Source organism: Psittacula echo, assembly GCF_963264785.1.
Source record: "Psittacula echo genome assembly, chromosome: 2".
NCBI classification, from domain to species: Eukaryota; Metazoa; Chordata; class Aves; order Psittaciformes; family Psittacidae; genus Psittacula; species Psittacula echo.
The window spans coordinates 53966817-53990942 of NC_137737.1; the positions used below are offsets into that span (position 1 = coordinate 53966817).

The 24126-nt window shown below is 43.3% G+C and overlaps 1 protein-coding gene across 1 annotated transcript; it reads left to right on the plus strand.

Annotated features, from left to right (window-relative positions):
- Positions 1-3965: 3965 nt before the first annotated feature.
- WDR86 (WD repeat domain 86) lies at positions 3966-22386 on the plus strand (the record flags this gene model as incomplete). Its single annotated transcript, XM_080610264.1, has 6 exons — positions 3966-4128; positions 6845-6986; positions 8459-8891; positions 16916-17051; positions 20823-20926; positions 22168-22386. 6 exons carry the CDS (start codon positions 3966-3968, stop codon positions 22384-22386), a joined length of 1197 nt encoding a protein of 398 aa, XP_080466390.1.
- Positions 22387-24126: the final 1740 nt, after the last annotated feature.

The window sequence follows — 24126 nt, forward strand, 5'->3', positions numbered from 1 at the left end:
GACAGAACAAAAGAGCTTTTGTTGTCCATCAAAGACCATTGCAATACATCCAGATACCCAAGGCCCCAGAAGGGGGAGGTGAACATGAAGGAGCTGCCTGTGTTCCTTCCCCACAAACAGCATCAATAAAATTATTGAAATCATTTGCATCATTATTGAAACCTTTTCAAGGGAAATGTTATTCAGCATTTACATCAGTGCAGCTACTGGTGTAAATGCTGACTTAAATAAGATTTCCAGCAGGGCTGGGAGCCTATACTGCATGCCTGAATGTCTGTCAAGTGAGCCTAAACACAAATAATTTGTAAGGAAGTTGCTTGTAAAGGCTTTTGCATCTGACCATTACTGTCTTGGGAGGAGGATTTAAGGAGCCTTCCTGCACTGTGTGTATCAGAGATGTGAGAGGTTGAATCTCTGGTAGAATGAAGCTATATTTTAAAGACAAAGGTCCTAATTCATTCTACTTAATGGAAGAGAATTAGGAACCTGCTGGTGTTGGGCCATGGCATAGTCCGTGGTGAAGGACAGTGGCCAGCCCTTTCCCCTTCCAAAAGAGAGTAGCTGATCTAAACTCCACATCCTTCTTTTACTCCTGGTGACTGCCAAAAGAGCTAAACCTTGGCTCCAGACTTAGCAATAGCCACTGGATCCTGCAAATCATGTACTATGAATCTAGCCATAAACATCCAGATGCCTTCTGAAGGTTTTGTATTTATCTGGATGTTATAGGAGCAGCTCATGCATCTGTGTATGTACGTATCTCTATTTCTGTACATAGCTAATAGAAATTTGTTGAAGAATGACAAGTGAAATATACACCAGCAATCTTGAGTTTCATACTTGGTGTCTGTGTGAAGAAAGATTCATTGCAGGATTTGGGCCCCGAGGAACAAAACCGAAGAGTAGATAACTTTGCTTTCCTCATTGTTCTACAACTATGAAAAAAGAACACAAATGTAACAAAGAAAAATTACCTAAAATTCAGGCAGATAAAAACAGTAGAAAAAGAACATTTTTTAAAAAATCAAGAAAATCAATAAATATTCATGAAAAGCTTTCATCAGTCACCACATGAGGGAAATATTAATTTGAAATAACAATAGGAAAACTTGAAAAGGCTTTAAAAGGGGGGAGGGAAGGAGCAGCACACCCTCTGCTCCCATGGGCTCCTGCAACCAATGCATGGCTGAGTTGTGGGCAAGGGTTTCCCCTCTAGCTCAGCCTCCTCTGGAGATGTAAACGGCATGTGTTTAAAACGTGCATACCTGCCTCAAACCCAAAAAAGTACCCCTTCAGTCTGAATTTTCCCTTGAGTTCACATCACAGCACCACAGGAAAATAAAAAGGAGCGCTAATCTATCCTACAGTTTCCCGAACAAGGACTCCGGGCAGGGTTTTGTGAGTGGATTTGACAGATGTACGAGCAGATGGTGAGGGACACTCCCTGAGAGCAGCCGATTCCCAGGCCTCCATGTCCAAAAAATATCTTTTCATGGATAATGTGATTTTCAGAGGGAAGAAATCCAGTGCTCATGTCTCACACTTCTCGGTCATTTCTCAGATGCGATGGGGTTGTGTGGAAATGCTTGTCTTCAGAAAAGAGCTGGCTGGTGACAATGTGCCATGGCGCTTGACCTGACTGTTACAAAACCCGAATTTGCATCCCGACAGTTCTGTTTTTCAAATTTCTCCATGGCTGCATGGCTACAACTGGCAGCCGAATTGGGATCACCTTCTGTTCGCATTGGGTTTGACATAGTAGGCCTGTTTCGCCTCTGCCAGAATGCACTGTGCAAAATAATATATCCCATGAAGTATCCATTTAACCCATGCATTTCTGTACAGCCCACACACTGAAATACATCACGTCGGAGCAGGGCTGATGCCTTGTTAAATGTCTGTGAGCACCTGGTGAACCCCTGTACTGAAGATGGCAGTGTGAAATGGAGGTAATGGGCTTGTTTTGGGGCTGGTGGTTTGACTCAAAAGTGTGCTTTTCTGATCAAATGAGGTGGGAGCTGGGAGAAGGTGGGTTTGTGATTTATCGCACAACTAATGGCATGTGTTTAGCTGCAGCTCCCTATTTCTTAGGAGGGGGGATCCACATGGAACCCTACTGCTGCCTTGCTGGAGGCTCTCAGCCTCCCCATATCACTTTTCTCTGCCTGGTGGGTTTATTCTTTGTATATTAAATTACACCATGATGGGATGCACGGATTGCACAGATCCCGAGGCAGCAGCTTCACCCTGCCACCCTGCCATGTTGAAGCCCTTGAGCAGGCAGTTTGCAGCAGCACATAGCTGAGGTGGATCGGGCGAGGGGCCACATTAACAAGAAACAGCCCCAAAATATTCGGGTAGGTGCAGAGCGAGAGAGGGGGTTTGGGGGCTCCCGTGGATGAGGAGTGCTTCTGAGGAGAAGTTTGATGGGAGTTCACCCAGGGGGAGAGAGGGAACAAAAGGCGATGGCTTCCCTCAACACCAGCCCCCAGCACAAGCATCTGCGTCCCGGGAGGCACCGGCCTGAAAAGCCGGGGAGGAAGCGAGGCTGCCTGCCGAGAAGCCGGTGCCGCCGGGGTGCCCTGAGGCAGCGGGGCCGGTGGGCAGCCTGCGGGGTGAAACGTGCCGCAGGAAACGGTGCCTCCCCCGAAGAGAAGCCTGGGGACTCCGCTGGGGGTGTGAAAGTGCTGTCGGGTTGTTTCGGTTGCAGTGCGATGTTGAAGGGTTCTCAAGCCGGGGGAGACCCTCCCGCCCCTCAGCTTTTCCCCCAGCACCGCCGGGTGACTGAAACGAGGTAAGGGCGGCTTCAGCCCTGGGGAGGCGGGCGGCGGGAGGGGTGGGGGATGCGTCTTTCCCTCGAAAAGGGGGGTTGCTGTGGAGGAAGGCCGTCCCGGAGGGGCAGAGCTGCCGGGCACCTCTCGGGAGGACAAGGCGGCGGGAAGAGGTGGCACCGAGGCGGCAGCGCGGGCAGGGGGAAGCCGCCGCTTCCCGCCCCGATGGAGGGGGCTGCCGCGATTACGAGGCTCTAACATGGAGGGGGAGCTAATGGAGGGAGGGCCGGCGCTGGGGGTGAGGAACCGCCCCGAGATGGCCTGAGGGGCGCACGGCGGCGGCGGCGGGGCGCCCGCCTCGGCCCGGCGGCGGAGGGGAGCCCTTCCCACCTCCCCGCAGGGCGGAGGAGACAGCAGCGGGGAGATCCCTCGCTCGGCCCGACGCTGGCTCCGGCCCCCTCGGAAGGAGAGGTTCCCCATCCCCAGAGAGTAAGTGTGGAATCGCTCTGCCGGAGACGAGCCCCGCGCCTCCCCCCGGGGCCCTGAGGAAGTGCCGTAGGGCGGAGATGCGGGGGGGCCCTGTGGGAGGGATGGCAGCAGCTCGGGGCGGGGAGGACAGGGGGCCGCTGAGGTGATCCCAGGGCGGCAGGAGGAGGGGGCCGGCGGCCCCTTGGGGCGCTGAGGGCCGCTTGGATCTAGGCTTCCCTTTCTGGGAGGCGTCGCCTCTTCAGCGTGCCCCGAGTTAGCCTTGAACTTGCTGAAGAAGCAGCAGTGCCGGCAGCCCGAGCGCGGCACCAGGTAGCGGTACAGCCGCCGCCCAGGCTGGGTCCTCTCTCAGGGGCCGGACGTACCTCAGTGCCCACGGAGAAGGTGCACCGGTAAGCCGTGTGGCTGGAGGGCCATCTACCACGGTAGGGCTCCGGTTCCTGCGGAGAAAGAGGCGCTCAGTGGCTTCAGCACACCCTGGCTGAGAAAGTGATGCATCCACGGGGGGAGATGAAACGATTTAACGTGCCCTCCTCTTTCTCTTTTGTGTCTCTCTACAGGAATCTGGACTACCCCTGCTGAGTTTTTGGAGTTGATGTAATGGCTGAAGTTGTTCAGTGGGAGACAGCTGGAGGCAGAGCATGGTCTGGCGCTTACACAGTGCCCATGATCTGACCCGCAGCCTCTGCCTTTGCTGAGACCACCAGGATGGGGAACAGTGGCTCAGCCGTGAAGGTCTGCACAGATCACCAGGGAGGCATCAACTGGCTGAGCCTGAGCCCGGACGGGCAGCGCTTGCTCACGGGTAGTGAAGATGGCACTGCGCGGCTCTGGAGCACTGCTGACAGCCAGTGCCACGGCCACTTCCAAGGTGCAGTAGTTTCTGTTCACCTAGCTTTTGAGTCTGAAGCATGGCACAAGCCACACAGCATGTTCTGGTCTTTTTCAGTTGCTGCAGCCTGCCTGGCAGCCAAAATCATGCTTGTTTTGTTTTGTGGGTTTTTTGAGTATTTGTTACAGTAATGTAAAGCAGAAGCTGTTTCAACTCAAACAGGTTACCAGTGCTACTGAATGCATAGATCCTTTTGTCTGAGGGTGGGGAACATAGCAGTTGTTCAACTCATGTCTCTTTCTGGAAGCTGTCTGGTTTACACCCTGATGAAATACTGTTTTTTTGTTATTGTCTCTCTCCCTTTCTTCTATTATTTCTTTTCCTTTTAATCATGTCATTTTCCAGACAATCTTTGTTTAGACCCTCTTGACCCAGAAGTCTAGAAAGAAACTTCACTAAACAGGCTACTTCTTTTCCCCCATATTTGACACACAGAAATGTTAATTTTTGGTTTTTTTTTTTTTTTTTTAAATTGCTTTTGCATTTTAAGCAACTTCTTAACCTTAGACTAGCATCTCATTTCAAAAGAAAAACTGTAGAAAACGTCATGCAGGACTCAGATGTGAATTAATGATGCTTGTATTCTCACTCGTTCATGTTGTTTTCTCTTAACACACACACACCCACCCCCCCCTTAAATTTGGAATTTCTAATCCTTTTTTTCCTCCAAAGAAGAAATAGCATTGCTGTAGTCATTGTTGGTTTACTTTCTTGCTTGTTTTTGACTATTTTTGACTTTTTTTTCTCCACATCCTGCCATGATTCTGGCTCCTGAAAAACTCACTGCATTTGCTTTAGGCTTAAAAATCCCTTTAAACCACTAATTAACTTTTAACTAGAAAGAGAAATATATTGGATAATATTCAGAATGTGGCCTATGTACTGCTAATGTTTGGTGTGTAAACTCTAAAGAAGGTTGGCTAGATGGTTTTGTGAACTGTCACTTGAATCAGGTAATTGTATGTGTTTTATATTTATGCACACATAGAGCTGTTGTGTAAATGTGTGTTGTACAGGCTATAATTATGGATAAACCTGTATCTATAACACAGTTTCAAGCTTCTACCACAGCATAACCAGCAGACTTCCTTGGTGGCTGCTTTTGACCAGACCGCCACAGGGGGTTTTGGCATCCTTTGTGTGGCCGAGTATAACTGGTGCTTAAAATCTGATTGGCAGACTTTGGTTCAATAACCAAGATGCTTTTTTGGTCTTCTCAGAGCAGGATTATAAGATGATGGCAGAACAATCCTTGTGGTTAAAACATGTCCCATTTAAGCTGCATGCAGAAAAAATTTCACAAAATTTTGAGGGTGGGCATAGGTTTGCCTATAGCCCTGGTGATCTTTTTAATTTGTGTCATCTGGTGAATTTGCTTAAAGGGAAACAAGATGAACATTTGTAATGTGGATTCTGGTTTGCTTTCGAACTACAGGAGTTGTAGTAAAATCTACTTTTTTGCAGTCAGTGAAGCGGAGTGTTTTACTGGACAGTGTGCTTTCCCTCAGTTTTTTTACTATCTCTTTATTCTACAACGTGATTCTGGCTTTCCAATACCTTTTTCTGACCATCTGTGTCTCTTTAATCACATTTGGCCTTATATTTTTAATTTTCTCCTCAAAGAATAGTGTTATTTAAATCACAGTAGGGCCCACCAGCTTCAACCGAAGTCTGGGTCTCTCTTTTGATAGTCACTTAAGAGGAAATAGTTCTGATCTTGAAAGCTTACAGTCTAAGTAACTAAAACAGAAGAGTGCAAGATAATACTATCCCAATGATTAGATGGGTTACAAGAGTTTCACACAGGAGATGGACAAAGCTGGGACTTGAAGCCTAAGGTGATTTTTAAATGCTGTGCATTTAATGATACAGTAGCAAAATTACACATCTTGCTAAGCAACAATGAAAGTTTAAGGTTGTAGTATTGATTTCTCTTCACTTCTCTGGTTTTCAGCCTGAAGTTTTTAGAGCAGCAGTTGTGTCTATTTTTATTGTAACTGTAGAGTCCCAGCGTACTTAATTGTGCTCTTATTCTTTCTTTTTGTGTCGTTTCCTTAAAGGTATACTGATATTTTGAAAATTGTGGGGTCTATTCATGTTATTATTAATCATGATGGGAAAAACATTGGCTGACTTTACCAGATACATATTTTTTTTTTTGGTTGTTTGTTTGTGTTTCATTCCGCTTGGACAATGAAACTAAACTTGCTGGTAAGTCTCATGTCCTCCTTTTTTTATGGTTTCATGCTTTAATTTAGGACTGTTTGTGTCCTGACAATCAATGGGCTGGGTCAAAATGCAGCTTTTTTTCCCTGACTTCAGGAAAAAGAAGAAAAGCATTTCTTTATTAATAAAATAAGCCATTTTTAACTGGTTTTAAATTTCAGTAGTCTGAATTTAATTATGCTGATGTTAATTTAGATCATTATGGTTTTATAATACTGTTCTATCTACCTGATTGTTGTAGCTGTACTGTTTTTCACTTAATCCTTACCTCAGTGAAGCAGAGCTTTCTGCTGTTAGTTAAGAATGTGTTTTATACAAATCTTTAAATTTGAAGAACATGGTGGTGCATTTAAAACTAGAGTTTCAGTCTGTTTGTTTGCTGCATTTTTCTTAGTTAAGGTGAAGAGCTTGACTAGTTTGTCCTGCTTGCATGCACCATGATTGAATTTGTTTCCTTTGTTATTCCTAGGACATGAAAGCTACATCACCTTTTGCCACTTAGAAAATGAGGCTGCCTTCACGTGTAGTGCAGATCACACCATTCGAAAGTGGGATGTGATGACGGGTCAGTGCCTGGCCATTTACCGAGGACACACATCAATTGTTAACAGGTTGGTTCTGTGGAGTTCTTCGTTGTATTCCTGTAATCTGTTATCATGTATATTGTCATTTCACTGCAATTCTCCATTACTACACTAATAAAATGGGTTGTGTAAACCTTTGAGTTCATGCTACACGTGTTCTGTGCTGTAATGATTAGTTTTCCTAGCAACAGTGCTGACACATCCATAGACAGCAGATAGGAGAGAAATGAAAGGCACACAGCAGGGGAATTGAATCTAGGGCTAGGAATGAAATTCCAAAAGAAATTACTCAATTGATAACAGATGCTTCTGATAAATAGATTTAAAAACATCATGTCAAGCCTTTGTGTATCAGTAAGAGGGATAATGTCAGGGCTTTTTCTGGAATTACTATTCCTGTTTGTGAAAATGAAGTTTAATATTAAACTGATTAGCAAGTCAATTTGAAGTGCCTCTTAATAGTTGGACTGGATTTAATTAATGGCAAATAGAGCAGTCAGAGATTGGTTGTTCTTTTCTTTTTTTCTACGTTTCTTTTTTGGTGGGTGGATGGGGTTTTTTGTTCCTTACTAAACTCAAAACACATATGATGTGTATCTGGATTCTGTAAATAGTTAGGAAGGCTGGCTCTGTATTTTGGCACTGGCCTGATTTTTTGCTTAAATCAGCAAATGGAAATATGTTCCCTATTCGTATGACTTTATTGTCAGTTTGAAAGGTTTCAGAGGGCCAAACTCAGCTGACAAAGATGACAGATTGTGATGTTCCCTATCTCTGGTTTGGGAATATGAACTGTAGGGATTTTTCTGTTGCATATTTGTGGAGGCTCAGCAAGTTGAATCCTTGAGCTATAATCTGATTTGCTGTTCAGTTATGTAACAAGTGGAGTATTCTTGCTCTTTTTTGAGATCCTGGGCTAAGTGAAATTAGGTGTATATGTTTTTTCTTATGCTCTCTCTGATGGTGGAAAGATGATTTTCTTTGCACACTGTCAGTTACAGGTCAGGTTCCTGCAATGTATTTTTTCTTTTTTTAATTCCAAGGTATTTTCATAAGCTTTTATAAATAATTATTTGTAAATACTAATAAATTATTGTCAAGAATGAGTTTAAAAAAACCCAAACAACCAAACAGAAAAACCCCAAGACAACAAACTCTTAGCTAGTGTATGTAACTCATGAAAAGTACCTAATGGTCGTGCTGGACCAGATTTTTGAAAAACACAAAGCTACAGTGCTGCATCAATGTACCTGAAGACCTGAATTAAGGGGTCTTAATTTTTAAAGTAGGAACAGGGAAATTTCTACTTTTCTATGGTTTTCTACAATAAAAGAGTTCATAAATTGTGCGTATTAAACAGTGACACTGAATTGGGATTACCTATGTTGTGTTCATGCTACTGTTTCTAACTTCAGGATGCTTGGCATTGAAATTGTGACAAAAAATGGTCATGTAAAAAGAATTATATGTTCGTACATGCAAACTTTGTGTTTTTGCAGGATCCTGGTTGCCAAAGACTATCTCTTTAGTGGCTCCTATGACAGGACGGCGCGTTGTTGGAGTGTGGACAAGGAGAAACAAATCCAGGAATTCCGGGGCCATCGGAACTGTGTCCTGACTTTAGCTCACTATTCCTCCAGGGATGTTCTTGAAGAAGAGGAGGAAGAAGAGGAGGAGGAGGAGAAAGTAAGCAGAGACCTCCTGGTGACAGGTAGCACAGACTGCACTGTTAAGGTCTGGTGGGTGTCCAGCGGGCGCTGTTACCAGACTCTGCTGGGACACACTGGGGCTGTTTTATGCCTTATACTTGACGCACCAAACAGGGAGCTGTTTTCTGGCAGCACGGATTATACCATTCGAACGTGGAATATTGTCACTGGTGAGCAGTTGAAAGTCTTCAAAGAGCATCAAGGATCGGTAATTTGCCTAGAGGTAAGAGCAGAGTCTTCAAGAACTATTCGGAGGGTATCCATATCCTAACTCATGTGGGTCTTAGTTGTCTTTTCATTCACAAAACAGCTCTTCCAAGACAGGTTATAAATGGTAAGCTTAAGCATTCATGTAATAACAAAATACTAGTGCTCTGTGGTCTTAAGACTTTCTGATACCCTCTCGGCTTCTAATGGCTATCTTGGTCTCACTTGTAGCTCAGTATTTGTTTAAATGTCCTAGGTCTTGAAACTCATGAGTCGGTTTTCTGGGAGGACTGTTCATCTGAGTAGGATTGTGTACACAGGATCAACAGATTTGAAGAAAAATAACCTGAGCAAGTAAACAAACACAGGGTTGGGTAACTTAAAGAGGGGAGAGGAAAAAAATTCAGAGCAAATAAGGTAACTTGAAGAAAAAAAAAGACAAAACCAAAGCCCAACCCAGAATTGTGGATGAAAGATAATAGGAAAGCATAAAGCTGAAAGAAAAACATAAAGCATAAAGCTGCTTTAAAAAACACAGACATAATTTAAGGAACCAAAGGAAGAAAGAGGTGGCCAAGAAAAGAAAACAGGCAAGGAAAATGGAAAAGAGAAGTAGAGCATGGGGAAGAGAAATCAGGAAATGATGGAGGAGAGAGGGGAAAAAATTTAATGTGACCTGAAAAACTATACTCTGTTTTTCTGTTTGCAGTATTTTACTGGTGAATGCTGCCAGGTTTGTTAATGTTTCAGAGGAGAGGAGGAGGTTAGGTAGATGAAGGAAAAGGGGAGCAATCACACAAGCACTTGTCCTGTACACTCCATTACCCACCAGAAAATGCTAATAGTAGGTTTGAAGAAGATGTATGATGGTCTATAACTTAGTTTCAGGTCTGCAGACCTTAAATATTTGTAAGTATATGTGTCTGTCTCAAGTTAATGCCAATAGTTTTTCTCCATACTCTCCTTGTCTGTGTTTGTTGATCCTAAGTGCTTTTCCTTTATGGAGGCTACATTGTGTGTTTTTAATAGCTGTTTAATAAATGTTGCCTTTGTTTCTAAAGAAGGTAGAGACATGGCTTACACTAACAGTCTAAAAATCTGATAGTGCTGAAGGAATTCTATTTTCCTTTGTTTTTGGAAAGAGAAAAAAAAGCCACACAATCATGTTGCCCTGGAGTAATGTTTGTCTTGCTTGGGTAAATTCTCAGTGTTAAAGCTTGTTTTTATGATATTGTGGTAATGTATTTTGAGGATGCTCAAGTAAATCAAATCTGTTGCTGTTCTTAGTTTCACGCTATGTTTTGTTGTTTAATTGTAACCCTTCTCCAAGGCACAGATTGACAACAAAAGAGCTTGTTTTAATTTAATTGGGTTCTTGCTAAAATTGTTACACAAAACTGGCTTGCCCCTCTCTCAGAAGCCTGGGAAATTCAATTACACTCTTTGAATGCTCAAGAATGAGCAATGCTTCTCTGCTTGTGAGCACAGTGTTAAACAATGGATTTAAACAAACAGAACTTCTTGTAGAGGATAGGAAAAGCAAAAGCAGTACATGTATTTGGAAAACCTGAAGAATTCAAAGTACACGGAACTACTGCTGCCAAGGCTGTGTTGGCAACAGTCCTGGCCAGATCTTCTTCTAGCTGTGAGTAACTGGTAGCCCCTCACTTCTCTCATCACCAGTTGATGTTCGAGGCTAAAGAATCCAGCTGAGGTACACACTGCCCCCACAGAGAGCATTTAGTTTCTAGGCCTCTAAAACTTACCCCAGCTTAAGCAGTTGCTCTGCTGCTGTTGAATAGCTTTAGGCTGTCGATCTTTCCTAATTCCTCCCTGTTCCTTACTGGGTTCAACACTAGTCCTTCTGTTCCACTTGGCTGCCTCTCAGCACAGCCCACGTGGTATTTTCATTCTTTCAGAAAGGGGGCAATCACCAGAATCCATGCAAAGATGTTGGAACAGAAGGGAAACTTCCTGAATAGAGGTGTTTGGGTTGTTTTATTTTTGTTTTCTTCTCAGAAAGCTCTTGAAGCCTTTTTTTCTTTTTTTTTGCCTAGGGCTTCATGGAGACAGTGTTGCAATCTGTAATAGTGAATTGGGATAGTAGTTTTCAAACTGTGGGTCAGGAAGGACTTGGAGGTAGTTGTGAGTGCTCACCATAGCTAGCAGACATTTTTAATCGCTGACAGTAGTCCATTTTCTTCAGGGCAGAAGTGAGCTGCTAATTACACCAGATTTTCACTCCCTTGTCCTGGAAGAGCTGAGTTGGTACCAGCAGTTAAAGGTAGTTACCTGTTCTCTGGGTGGTATAAGGCATTTGTGGAGAGAATAAAGGGGAAAAATAAAGACTTATTTTCATTTTCTGTATTCAAATAAAGATCCCTCAGGGAGGGTGACCTTTCCAGAAGTTTGAGAAATGCTCAGTGTGATCTCTCATCCTGGACACAAGTCAGGAAAAATTTCGATATTGAGACCATATTTTTCCCAACTTTAAAAAGTACTGTTACTAACAGGAATGCCCCAGGGATGTTCTAAACTGCTGCAAATTAAGTCTGGACTGTTCTAGTTGTCTCCCATTACTTTCCAGTAAATACCAATAGTGTCGCTGTAGCAGTGAATGGAAATTCCTGGAGCATCTTGAAGGAGTGTTTCATGTTTTTCCACCTTGCTACCTGCAGTACTGGTGTGTGAAAACCAGAGGGGTGATGCCACAGGGGTGTTCGGGTTTTGAACATTTCTCACCTGCCCTAAGATCCTTTAGGTGGTATTGCCAGCTAGCATAAGTTAAGAGGAGCCTGAAAGCAACTGTTTATCTAGCATGGCAGAACAGAAAGCATTGGTGAGTTTTCAGCTTTCCTTTTCCCCCTGTCTGTGGTGGTCCTGCACGGTGGAGGAAAGATAGTGAGCTGTTCTGATACTCTCCAGGGCTTGTCCTGCTGTCCTGGGTCAAGTCTGTTGAGGTGATTTGCCAGCTGCATGTGGTCTGCTCTCAAAGAAGTTTCTGCTGCAGGTACCAGCTTATTCTAATGCTGTTCTTGTCTTCCTTCCACTACCTAAATTAGACTGTCAAAGGTTTTTGCCAGGAGACTTTCTATCATCTGCAGTGGGAATCATGTGTGTGCTAGGTGCTTAGGCAGCCTTGATTACTGTCATTGTCAGGCAAGGTAACTAGCAGTGGAGCAGCCAGAACTCGTCTCCTGCAGTGCATTGATAGCTTGGCAGGCAAGGGACAGCAGCTGTTTTGAGTGCTCCCTCTTCACATAAGAGCCAATAATGAGATTTTAGAAGAAGCGATGGGAAAAAGTAGGGTGGGCTGAGTATAATTACACAGCTCATGCTAATTCTTCCACTTAAAAATTTCAGGCCTGGCTAAAGACCAATATTTGCAATTAATATCAAACATGCATTTTCATTAATGTGACTGCCTGCAATGGGCTGAATAACCCTGACTTAAATATTTACTTGTGTATGTTTTTCTGAATGTCTCCAAAGTAGCTTTGCAAACTATTCACAAGGATTGTTCTGCTTCTTGAGTATTTATCAAAATTATGCTGCCAAAAGCTGGCAGAGAGAAATGATCCAGCTTGGAATTTAGCTTGGATCCTATAGCAAACATTCATGCAAGAAAAAACCTTTCTTGCAAAAGGAGTTTTAAATGAACATGAGTGGGCAAAGGACTTGCTTCTGGTTTTCCTGCAAAAGATCCTTTGTTTGGAGCATTCCCTTTAGTTGCCTTTTAAAGTTGACTCGAAGAAAAGAATGCTTTGAACAAAGCCATTGCCTGAACTCCATTTATATTTTTTAACTGTTACGATCACAGGGGCAGAATTTTTTTCACACCGATTAAATTAACTGCATTAAAATAAATTATTTTTTTGTAATTTGTGTCTGTATTTATTGCATAATTCATCAGAGGATGAAACTGAATTAGAGGAATACGAATGTGTACAACACCTGTAGAAAAGAAACATGTTGCTAGGACCATTACTTTGCACTGCAGTAATAAACTGAGAAATGTTCTCTCAACAGCCAGGCCGGAGAGCTCATTCTAGATGGAATCTCAGGAAAATAACCAATTTTCTTGCCCACAGGGAGTTCGTTAGCTCGTTAAAATGAATGTGGTTTGAATGTGATCCTGAAAGTCTAACTCGGCTAAAGGCTTACATAGTTGTAACTTGAGTTTGGTCCAAGTTGGTGATTTTTAACTTAGAAGTGGTTGTAAACAGGAGACCCAGATGGCAGGCTGTGGGAATACTGACCCCCATGTGAAGAATACACTGGTAATGGGGCATGTGGTGGCTGATGTGAACACATCGTGAAGTTCTCAGAAGCCAGTCTGAGTGCAGTGACCTTCAGAAAGAGCATGTGTCCAAATCTAGAGAGCCAATTGCCTCTCCTTGGATGAGAGTTAAATTGTTTCTTATAGCAAAGGTTAATTGGGAAAGAAAAGTCTATTCCTATAAGGCTGAAATACCCACTAAACAGCTCTTTTGCAGATATATACTTGGCACTTTCACTGGTAGAAATTGTCTTAAGCTGCTGCATATGATGAGTTCAGCCAAGCTCGTAGAGCAATAGGATTGTGATTGTCTTGAGAGACCAACCCTAGATGTGATCGTTTATTTTGTTCAAACTGTGGTGTGTCTGATGGCTACAACCAAGGTCAGTGTGCATAAAACTAGCAACTTTTAATAGTGAAACCTGTAACTACTTCAGTGTTTACAACCTGCATTTTGCTACTGCTGTTACTTTGCAGTCTGACTGAACTTCATGGGACAGAACATCTCTGATACTTTGGCCTGACGATTAAGACAGATTTGCTCCATTCATGTGTCTCAGTGTTTCATCTGGTTCAAAGCAAAGTCCCTCAGAGTAATGAGAAAAATTAGCAGTCCAGGATTCCAGATATCAATGCAGTGGTTTTTTGCTGTCTGGCTGAGGCTTTAGAACTGAACATCTGACTGCCATCAGTGTTTTAGTTCTTTTGAAGCTACTTGGGTTTGAAATGTCCACTCAGCTCGTTAGTATCTGAGCTGCAAATCTGTTCTGTGTTGTCTGCTCTGCTACAGGTGTCCTTGACTTGCCATGCTTTTCCTTGTCAGGAGCTTTGTTGGGCAGTCAGCCAAAGTGAACAAAATGCCCAAGAGCCAGCCAAAGAAAACACAGCTTTGAAAATATCACCACTTCTCCAGGCAGTTGCAGATTGGAATATGTAGCTGTTTCTTCTGGTCATTTTTAAACCAGGACTTGACAGGCTTGTGTATATATATGGAAAAATATATTGAGAGACATTTTATATTTATCCTTCTAAATTATAATAAAATAAAATAATTTAATAAGAATAGGACTGAAACCTAGGGAATTAGGTAAAGGTAGGGAGACTTTAGGCTAGAAATGCCCGGTAGTTATGGACCTGAGGATCTAGTTCACAAGTATTTGCTGAAAAGGATGTGCCTGGATGTCCATAGACAAAAATGGGTGCCAGTCGTGGCAGTAGGGAGGCTTGGCTCCCACCGAAGTTGCAGCATAATATTGCATTTTGGTGAAGAAGTCAGTATACTTTGTCCAGCTCCCTAGAGGGGACAGGTCTGCTGAGCCTAATGTGTCAGTGGCGATGTTAACCCAAGTTAACAGCAACACATCATTTTGCCCAGTAGAATAAGAGGCCTAGCAGATCTGGATTAAATGTCCTCTGCAGGCTGAGGAGACTTGAACCCATCTGGAGAGTACTATAACTGCCGGATAGGAGAAGCCAAACTGGTGTAAGGAGGTTAGCAAGAGTCCTAGAGGGAGAGCCAGCAAGAGGTGACCTAACTAGAAATCAGTGCTTTGGGGACCTGAAAGTGGGCAGCACAACTGTGTTACAGTCCCTCTTTCATGGGCTTTTTAAATAGTTTTCAATACAGCCATGACTTAAAAATGATTACGCAAGTCAATTACGCTCCTAGGACCTCCACCGCTTCCTCAGCAAAGGTGGCTTGTGCTCAGCCAGCACAAGGGCATATGCACAGCGTGTCCAGCTATGATGAGTTAGAGCCAAGGCTGCCATGTCTGTGTTGTTTGGGCATAGCAACATCCTTTGACAAACTGAATAAAGGCTCTTGAGTAAAAGTACTGATTTGACATGGATGAGATTGGATTGGGACCTCTCTCTTGCTCATTTCAGACAGAATCCCATCTGGTTTTCATATGCTCTCTTGACCAGTTCCAGGGATACTAGTTGTATCCATCCAGGGATGCACTGTTGCTTGTCACAACTGCCCTGAAGCACATAATGTTGTTGAAAAGGACAGTTGCTGTTGAAAGGGACTGTTGCAGCCTGGATCAACCTCTCAAATTAGAGCTGCACTCTGGGATTTGGGCAGTCAAAAGTTAGGATGCTGGAAATTTCAAATCCTTTTTTGGATGGACTCCAGTTGTGTTATATGATGGCTCCCCATCTATAACGTAAGGAAGGTATTTATATTACACAGAGGGTGAGGCTTGCTTGTAAGGTGCTTTGGCTAGGGGAACAGTATATGATGATTATTATTTTGATTAAAGATAGATATCTGAAGTGGTGTAGTTTAGGCTGGAGTTGTAAACTAGACCTATCTTTAGTCACGTGAGGGAGGAGTCATAGAATCATAGAATCATAGAATAGTTAGGGTTGGAAAGGACCTTAAGATCATCTAGTTCCAACCCCCCTGCCATGGGCAGGGACACCCCACACTAAACCATGCCACCCAAGGCCTCATCCAACCTGGCCTTGAACACCGCCAAGGATGGAGCATTCACAGCCTCCCTGGGCAACCCATTCCAGTGCCTCACCACCCTCTCAGTAAAGAATTTCTTCCTTATATCCAATCTAAACTTCCCTCTTTTAACTTTGAACCTGTTACCCCTTGTCCTGTCACTACAGTCCCTGATGAATAGTCCCTCCCCAGCATCCTTGTAGGCCCCCTTCAGATACTGGAAGGCTGCTATGAGGTCTCCACGCAGCCTTCTCTTCTCCAGGCTGAACAGCCCCAACTTTCTCAGCCTATCTTCATACGGGAGGTGCTCCAGTCCCCTGATCATCCTCGTGGCCCTCCTCTGGACTTGTTCCAACAGTTCCATGCCCTTTTTATGCTGAGGACACCAGAACTGCACACAATACTCCAAGTGAGGTCTCACGAGAGCAGAGTAGAGGGACAGGATCACCTCCTTCGACCTGCTGGTCAAGCTCCTTTTGATGCAGCCCAGGATACGGTTGGCTTTCTGGGCTGCGAGCGCACACTGAAGCCGGCTCATGTTCATTTTCTCATCGACCAGCACCCCCAAGTCCTTCTCTGCAGGGCTGCTCTGAATCTCTTCTCTGCCCAACCTGTAGCTGTGCCTGGGATTGCTCCTACCCAGGTGTAGGACCTTGCACTTGGCAAGGTCCTGCAGCAGAAGGCAACCTGGTTAAAGGTGTTTAAAAACTCTGTAAGGATGGTTAATTATTTAATCATTCGATAACACAGTTTGAAAAGACTTGTGGAAATGCAGATACTAAACAGCTCAGGGAAGAGTTAGTGTTCCCAAATACTGACCTTGTGCAGAATAATAATGTTAAAACCTGGTTTATGTTGTGTAGGATTTCATTTTTAATTTATTTCTTTATTGCTATTCGGTTGTAATTCAAACTCATAAACTGGTAAGAGTTCTTATAAAAAATGCTTTGCAGAAACTACATTGCTGTTTGGTTTTTTTGAGGCTATATTAATGTAACTGCTTATGGAAGTAGGGTTAGGATTGTTAAGCTCACTGAAATCCTGCCTGCTTGCACCAGCAGATGGGCTAGTTTTTTTATCTTCTGAAACATGGGAGATGTTTGCAAGGTCCAAAAGTCATTGGGAGATGCAACTGTGAAGAATGAAAGGTTGGTTTTGCTCATCATCCCTCTGTTTCAGGGTGTAGTTGTTGCTCTTTGCGACAGGCTGTTGGGTTGGAAGCCATGATTTCAGATGAGTCATTTCAGTGCTATTCTCTCATGAACATGCCTGAAAAACTATTGCTGTTTTTTTCTCTTCCCTTCAGCTAGTGAATCGGCACTTGTATTCAGGAAGTGCAGACAGGACAGTGAAGTGCTGGTTAGTAGACACTGGGGAGCGAATCCAAACGTACAAGGCTCACAAACACAGCGTTAGCACTTTGAAATACCACGCTGGGATCTGTAAGTTGCCTTTCCTGTGTTCAGCAATCTGTTTCTCGTTGTTTTTCTGTGATCAAAGGTTGTTAATAGAGAATACTGTAATTCTGATGGCCTGTGAAATTCTCGCTTTTTACAGCAGGTTTATGTTCAATATCGACAGTATCAGCACTGGGTCTTTCACTAATAAGCCTTCTGGAGCTGCATTTTCTCAGTGCATGCTTCTCATGCAACCAGTATAGACTTGAGCAGACTCTCTAAAACCATCAAAAAGAAAGTGTAGGCTCAAACAAAAGTTCTATCATCTGATGCCACCCCACCAACTCTGCAGCTTTCTCTCTCTTCCCCCTCATCCTACCACCCTGTCCCTGCCATACACTTGCATTATTTTCCATAACATTCCCTTCTTTTTTTTTTTTTTCTTCCTCTAGATGCAGGCAATATTGCTACATTTAGTCTCAGACCTGTGAAGGACATCCTGATAGTGTGATACAAGTGTTCACAGGGTTATTTAAGAGCTCATTTTAAGTTAAATGCAAAAATGCAAAAAGGGAAAACTGAATTGTTCCACTTGAAGGGTAGACAAAAATGTCTAAGTAGAATTTAGATGCATTTTAATACTCAAAAGAGGAAATTTCCACTTAAAAATTAATTTGCATACTATGATTGTATTATTATGATACATTGATCCCTTATTTACTCAGTATCTAATAGCTTTCTTTCAATTAGAATTACAAATATGTGTTCACTGGATACCAAATTTTGGAGCTAGCATAGCTTAAACTTCTAGCTGTTCACATGGGACAAACAGATCAGCACTGTGTGTGCATTCTCTCTCTTAAAAATACTTCAATCTAAATGGTGTTTGTTAGGGTTTATCTCGCATTTGTACCAGCACAAGAGCATGCAAAGAATCTCAGCTGAGAAGTGATGGCTTTCTGTTAGAAGATCTTTAATCTGTTGCTTGCTATCTGATCAGGACCCAAAGGCTCTTTGCCTCAAAGAGTTTAAAGTCTAAATAAGAAAATATAGTAGAAGAATGAGAGATAAAAACAAATGTGTGTTTCCAAAATGGATTTATAGCATACAGGGAGTCCAGACGAATCTGAGATCTAATCTTTAAAGCATCAGAATGTGTTTCTAGTGGCTCTCCTCAGTCTGCTTGTGTAATTAATAGAATGGGGAATATTAAAGCTGATTCTCAATCTAATTTACTTAATGACATTATGTTGATATTCTCTTACAGTATGTGCACAGTCATTTAAAATTTAATGTGGTTTATATTCTTTAACGTTGCAAAACCTCCAAGGGAACATTTAAAACCTTTTCTCCCTCCCAGGGGTCCATGAAATTTAAGTAAAAATAAGAATAAGTTGTTGATTTCACTTTTTGGTTATTTGTTTGTTTCACAGGTGGTGTCTATATAAGCATATATTTAAATGCTAAATCTAGGTTAGATCAACAGCTCTCCTTTGAAACTCAGAGGTGCTAAGAAGCTTCCTAAATATAGAGAGAGAATTCAAAAGACATAAAGGATGTCTATCAAAAGCAAAATCCTGGTAGCAATAGCTCAAGTAAACTGATAGCTGCATGATAGAAACAGCTCTTCATTGGTTCTCACTCTCTGCATGTGTGTAATATCACAGTATCACAGTATCACAGTATGTTAGAGATTGGAAGGGACCTCAAAAGATCATCTAGTCCAATCCCCCTGCCAGAGCAGGAACACCTAGATAAGGTCACACAGGAATGTGTCCAGGCGGGTTTTGAATGTCTCCAGAGAAGGAGACTCCACAACCTCCCTGGGCAGCCTGTTCCAGTGTTCTGTCACCCTCACTGAGAAGAAGTTTCTTCTCAAGTTTAAGTGGAACCTCTTGTGTTCCAGTTTATACCCATTACCCCTTGTCTTATCGTTGTTTGCCATTGAGAAGAGCCTGGCTCCATCCTCATGACACTCCCCCTTTATATATTTATATACACTAATAAGGTCCCCCCGCAGTCTCCTCTTCTCCAAACTATAGAGACCCAGCTAACTCAGCCTTTCCTCATAAGGGAGATGCTCCACTCCCTTAATCATCTTAGTTGCCCTGCGCTGGACTCTCTCCAGCAGGTCCCTGTCCTTCTTGAACTGAGGGGCCCAGAACTGGACACAATATTCCAGATGCGGTCTCACCAGGGCAGAGTAGAGGGGAAGGAGGACCTCTCTCGACCTACTGACCACCCCCCTTAATAATAGTATTAAGTGATTCCCATTCACTGGAAAAAAAATATACCTGTACCTTGTTCCTTGCTTTAGGTTGTTGTTACTCATTTGCAGAATGGGACACGATGCTTTTTCAGGGTTGTGTTGGCAATTGAATTTATAGTGGCCCACATAAAATGACTTTGATTTTCCACATTCAGATGCTTCTTGAAGGTATATGCAGGAAGTACCCAGCCTCCTGCTGTTTAATTTGAAGTTGGAAAGCTGATGGCAGTAGGTGGCCTGTTCTCTTGTCTCTTGTTGTAGTCCTGAATTTACTGCTGTGGTAATTTCTTCACCTCTCTTTAGGAAACCAGTGCCTGACTTCCTCCAAAGGACAAGGAAACGGTTGTCTTCAGGCACTTCAGTTTTGTAAAAACCTTTCTATGCTAGTGGCTTTTGCAAAGGCATGAAATGCAGAGAGCAGTGAATATATTGCTTGTTGCAGTTCTAAAATATTTATCTGTAGACAAACTTGGGAGTTTGGGTTAAGTGAAGGAAAGTGACTGTTTATGAACACAGTTTGTAACCCTTAAACACAAATATGCTCCTTTTTGGACATCTTGCTAAGTATAAAATCTAAATATTTAACACCACCTTACAGTTTCTGGATGCAGAGATTCTGGGGATCTGATGTGAAGATCCTGAAGTGTTGAGAAATTGTTCTTCGAACATGCTAAGACACTGTATAGAAACCTGATGAACAGCCCAAATCCCTGATCATGCTTAATCTACTTAACCCTCACCCCCTTGCAGCACATGCACAATGTAGCACACAGAGTTATAGCCAAAACCTGTAAATAATTCGGTGTCATACAGAAATGGAGATTATAGCCTGGGCCTTGAATCACCTAAAGGCTCTACTGCTTGCAGAGGTCCTAAGCTGCAGGATTTAGTGGAAAAAATGTACCATGCTCAAAGAATTTATGGAGCTTCTTTGTAAAGCTACCTACACATGCAGCTTTGAGGACAGATTAAACTGTGGTGTTTCAACAGAGACGGCCCTACCTACTAGTAGTAAGCTTTTGTTTGAAATGGGGAAGAAATGTTTTGGTAGGTTTGTTTTAATGAAGCTTAAGCCAAATTCACATCGTTAGTGTGAGAGGGAGAAAGGCTGCTCCTGTGGTTTGCAGCTTTGCTGTGCAGATGCTTCTGCTACAGCAGAAGTGATGAAGGTACTGTAGTACTGAATAGAAACCTGGAAATAACTACGGTAAAACAAACGGAAGGCTTTAGTAGAAATCCTTAAAACTAGGCTGGCGATAAATTGTCTGCTTGGAATTATTGAAGCATGTTTAGGAAGGGAGATGTAGGTGGAAGAGAAAATCAGAGACAGAAATGTGTAGGAACTTCAGGCGTAAGGCAGTTCGGTGTTTTGAAAAACACAATGAAAATGATCTGAACTTGCTGTAATGAGAAGAGAATCAAGCCTAATAATGCTATGTTGGCCTCCTTTGTGAAGTAGTTTTAGGTATGTTGTTGAACTTGCATGAACTGACCGTACGTGGCTGCTCACATCTGGCCATGTGCTGTGTTGTGTGGTTGAATTGCAGTGTTCACAGGAAGTGGTGATGCCTGTGCAAGAGCTTTCAATTCCAAGAGTGGCGTCCTGCAGAAGATCTTTCGAGGACACAAGTTTATCATCAACTGCATCCAGGTAGGAAAGGGGTTTCTTTGCTGGGATTTTGCATTTCTGATTGCTCCCTTGTTGTTTTGTGGGAACTGGTGTGGCTGGCTGTTCTGTGTGTCATGGATTGGATGTTGTTCTAGGATAAGATGAAATGTAGCAGACTTGAATATTCCTCATGCAATTTTAGGTAAACTTGATAATAGTAAGGATAAGTGAAATCACACACTGAGCCCCCAGAGACAGCCCTATGTCTGTGATTGAGGTTTTTCAGGTCAGGTTAGGCAAGCAAATGCAAGAAATGAGACAGACATAACATCCTGTGTAGGGGCAGGGAATGGACTCTGGCCTTACAAGACCCCTCCTGTTAAAGACGCTGGTAAGTGTTTGCAGTGCTTTAGGGGGAAAAGAAGGTTTCTGCCTTCTCCAAGCGGAATAATAAATAGCATTATTCTTCTAACACCCTGGGCACGGTATCTGTCAGCCACTGAGAAGTGGCGACGTGAACGTGATCTTTAGTACATTAGTGAGGGGAGGCTGGGGCTGTGTGGTGCTTCCTGCTGCTGGAAGCCAGCCGGCTGGTGGGATACCGGCTCTTGCTGCCCACTGCTGGAAACTGCAGGCGCCCGCAGTGGACAGGCGAGCACAGGAAGGGGAAGATGATGGAGACCAACACTGCTTCTGGGGCACGGTAAGGGCAATTGGAAAAGTTACCAACAGCATCAAGTGTTTCATTAAGGAAATGAAACTACAGGAGGGAATCAAGTCAAATTACTGCAGGTTTGGAAGAAAGAACAACAAATGCTGAAGGAGGAATTGTGCCTATGGTTCGCTGCAAAGGAAGAAGGGAAGGGGGAAGGAAAGCTTTCCTGACACCTCTCCCCCACCCCGCTGCTCACTGCTGCCGATTTTAGTGCCTCCTTAAGCTTTGTCTTCAAAATCAGCAGCCTGAAACCAGGACAGAAATTCCCAGCTACAGCCTACTCTGACACTGAGTTTAGTTCCCCATTGCTTTTCTAGTGGGTTTAGGTTATAAATAACTCTTGCTGTTTATATTTTATGGCTCTGTGAAGTGATTGAGAAATGGGTCCTGACTTGGTATTGGCTCATCCCACTTCAGCAGCTTTCGTGATAATTTATACCGGCTCTTGCAATGAGCCATCAGGCCGCAAGTGTTGGGATCAAGCTGTGTTTGCTCTGAGTTTTGACAGTTTGATTGTGCTGATTCCAAGCTGTACGGTTTGGTATAAAGTGTGACCCTATTGTTCCAGATCCACAATGAGTTGCTCTACACAGCTTCCCATGATGGCACGCTAAGGATCTGGGACATCCGGGGAATATGCAAGAGAAACAAGAGGCGTTTGAAGAAGGAGAGATCTGCCCAGGGCCGGGGCTCTCAGAAGGGAAGTCTGTCTCGCCTCTTCAGTAACAAAGTTGGCTGCATGGTACAGCAAGAAAATGGGGAACATGAGGCTGTTGAACTGATGTGACCCCACAGCAGACTTCCCAGCAGTGACCAAAGCTGAACCTTTTGTTTTATGCACCACTGTGTCCATGTAAACCAGAACTTGGAAAGAGATGGGAAAGTGCTTTTAGGAAACCTCTTTTCCAGGAGCCAGGATTCTCTGTCAGATGGGCTCAAGTCAGATCCTGTTGCTGCTGACTCACATCTGAGCAGCACTGGGGGCAGGAGGGACTGCGGTGTGGTTCAAGTCAGGTACCTTGTGTGTGTTTGTGTGTAATTAAGAACTTTACTCACAACTGCTTGTTTTCAGTTCCCGCTGGCAGAGAGATGCTGCACACTTCTGCCTGTCCAGTATCTAATAAGAAATGTCTCCTGTTCCTGTTGCCCTCTCACATGCCCTCTCTTCAGCCGACTGGAGAAATGAAAGGTGTGCTGCAGTACAACTACAAATCCAATTTCCACAATTGACCTTCGGGTCAGTTTTTTGCTGGCACGACCATTTGATGCAGAATGGAACAACTCAGCAGGAGTTTAAAGCAGACGCCGTCTCTCTGCCAAGTTGGGAGTAGTAGGACAGACATTAAATCATTTTAACAAAAGAGAAGGTAGAGAACAAGCTCAATCAAATCAAATGACCTTTTGTGCCAAGGTCAGCTTTTTGCCAAGACACAGAAGTTGTCTTCCTCCCTAAAACCTGGCAGGTTCTTTTTTCACCTTTGATGATCTCTCACTTCAGCTGTTCACCAGGGCACCAGGTCTGTGCGGCCACTGCTTGGTTGGCCTCACAGAGGAAAGGATTTCCTTATATCCAGTGGGAATTGGAGAGGAGAGCAAATCAGGAGGATTTATTGAGCACTCTAGATTTTGTTACCTTTCCTTCTTATAAGGCCAGGTCTAACCCTGGTTTGCTAGGTCATTAGTAGTGTCAAATAAGTAATCAAGTTCAAGAGAAGCTCTCCCAGTCTCTTTCCAGGTTCATCCTTCTCTGATAACCACTGAGCCATGAATGAACAAGGGTTCTTTTATTTTTCTATTTGCAGATATAACTCTTTGTAGAACCAGTACAGAAGTAACTAACCACATGTTTTTATTTTTATGGCTTTATTTATTCTGCACTACAGCAAGATAAAGATGCTGTAATCCTTTTTTAGAATGGACTAATAAACATGTGGCATCTACAGACAACTCATTGTCTATTTTCATTTAGAGGGGATTTGTCTGGCTGCAGCTCAGAATGGATGGAATATGGCAAAACATACACTTTTGGAAACATTTCTTACCTTTTCCTCAGTGGTGGGCCTGTCATTGCTTGCTTGCCTCTCTTGCCAAGCAGCTTTGTTCGCTCTTTACTGACAGGTTTCCATGTTTAGTAGGAAACAGTATTTTAATGATGTTAAATGCATACTTAAGGTCAGTAATTTGGGAACTCATCTGCATACTGAAGCCTTAATTCCACTGTAAACCTCTTGGTCTGGTTGGTGTAGCTCGGTACTGGCCCTGTTGTGACATCTATGCAGTGGTGGCTCCTGGCTGTTGGGGTGATTGGCTTGTCATACAGCTCATTTTGTCTGTATGTTGCTTATGAGGTCAATGCCTTCAGCAGAGATGGACAGAATTGCACAGATCATCTTTTGTTTAGATCTTTGCATGCAGAATATTAGACACAAGAGCTTATCTGGCCCTACAGCAGCTGCACACGGAATTAGGAAATGCATTTCGTAGACATAGATCTCAAAGAATGGAATTAATGAGTCATTACCACTTC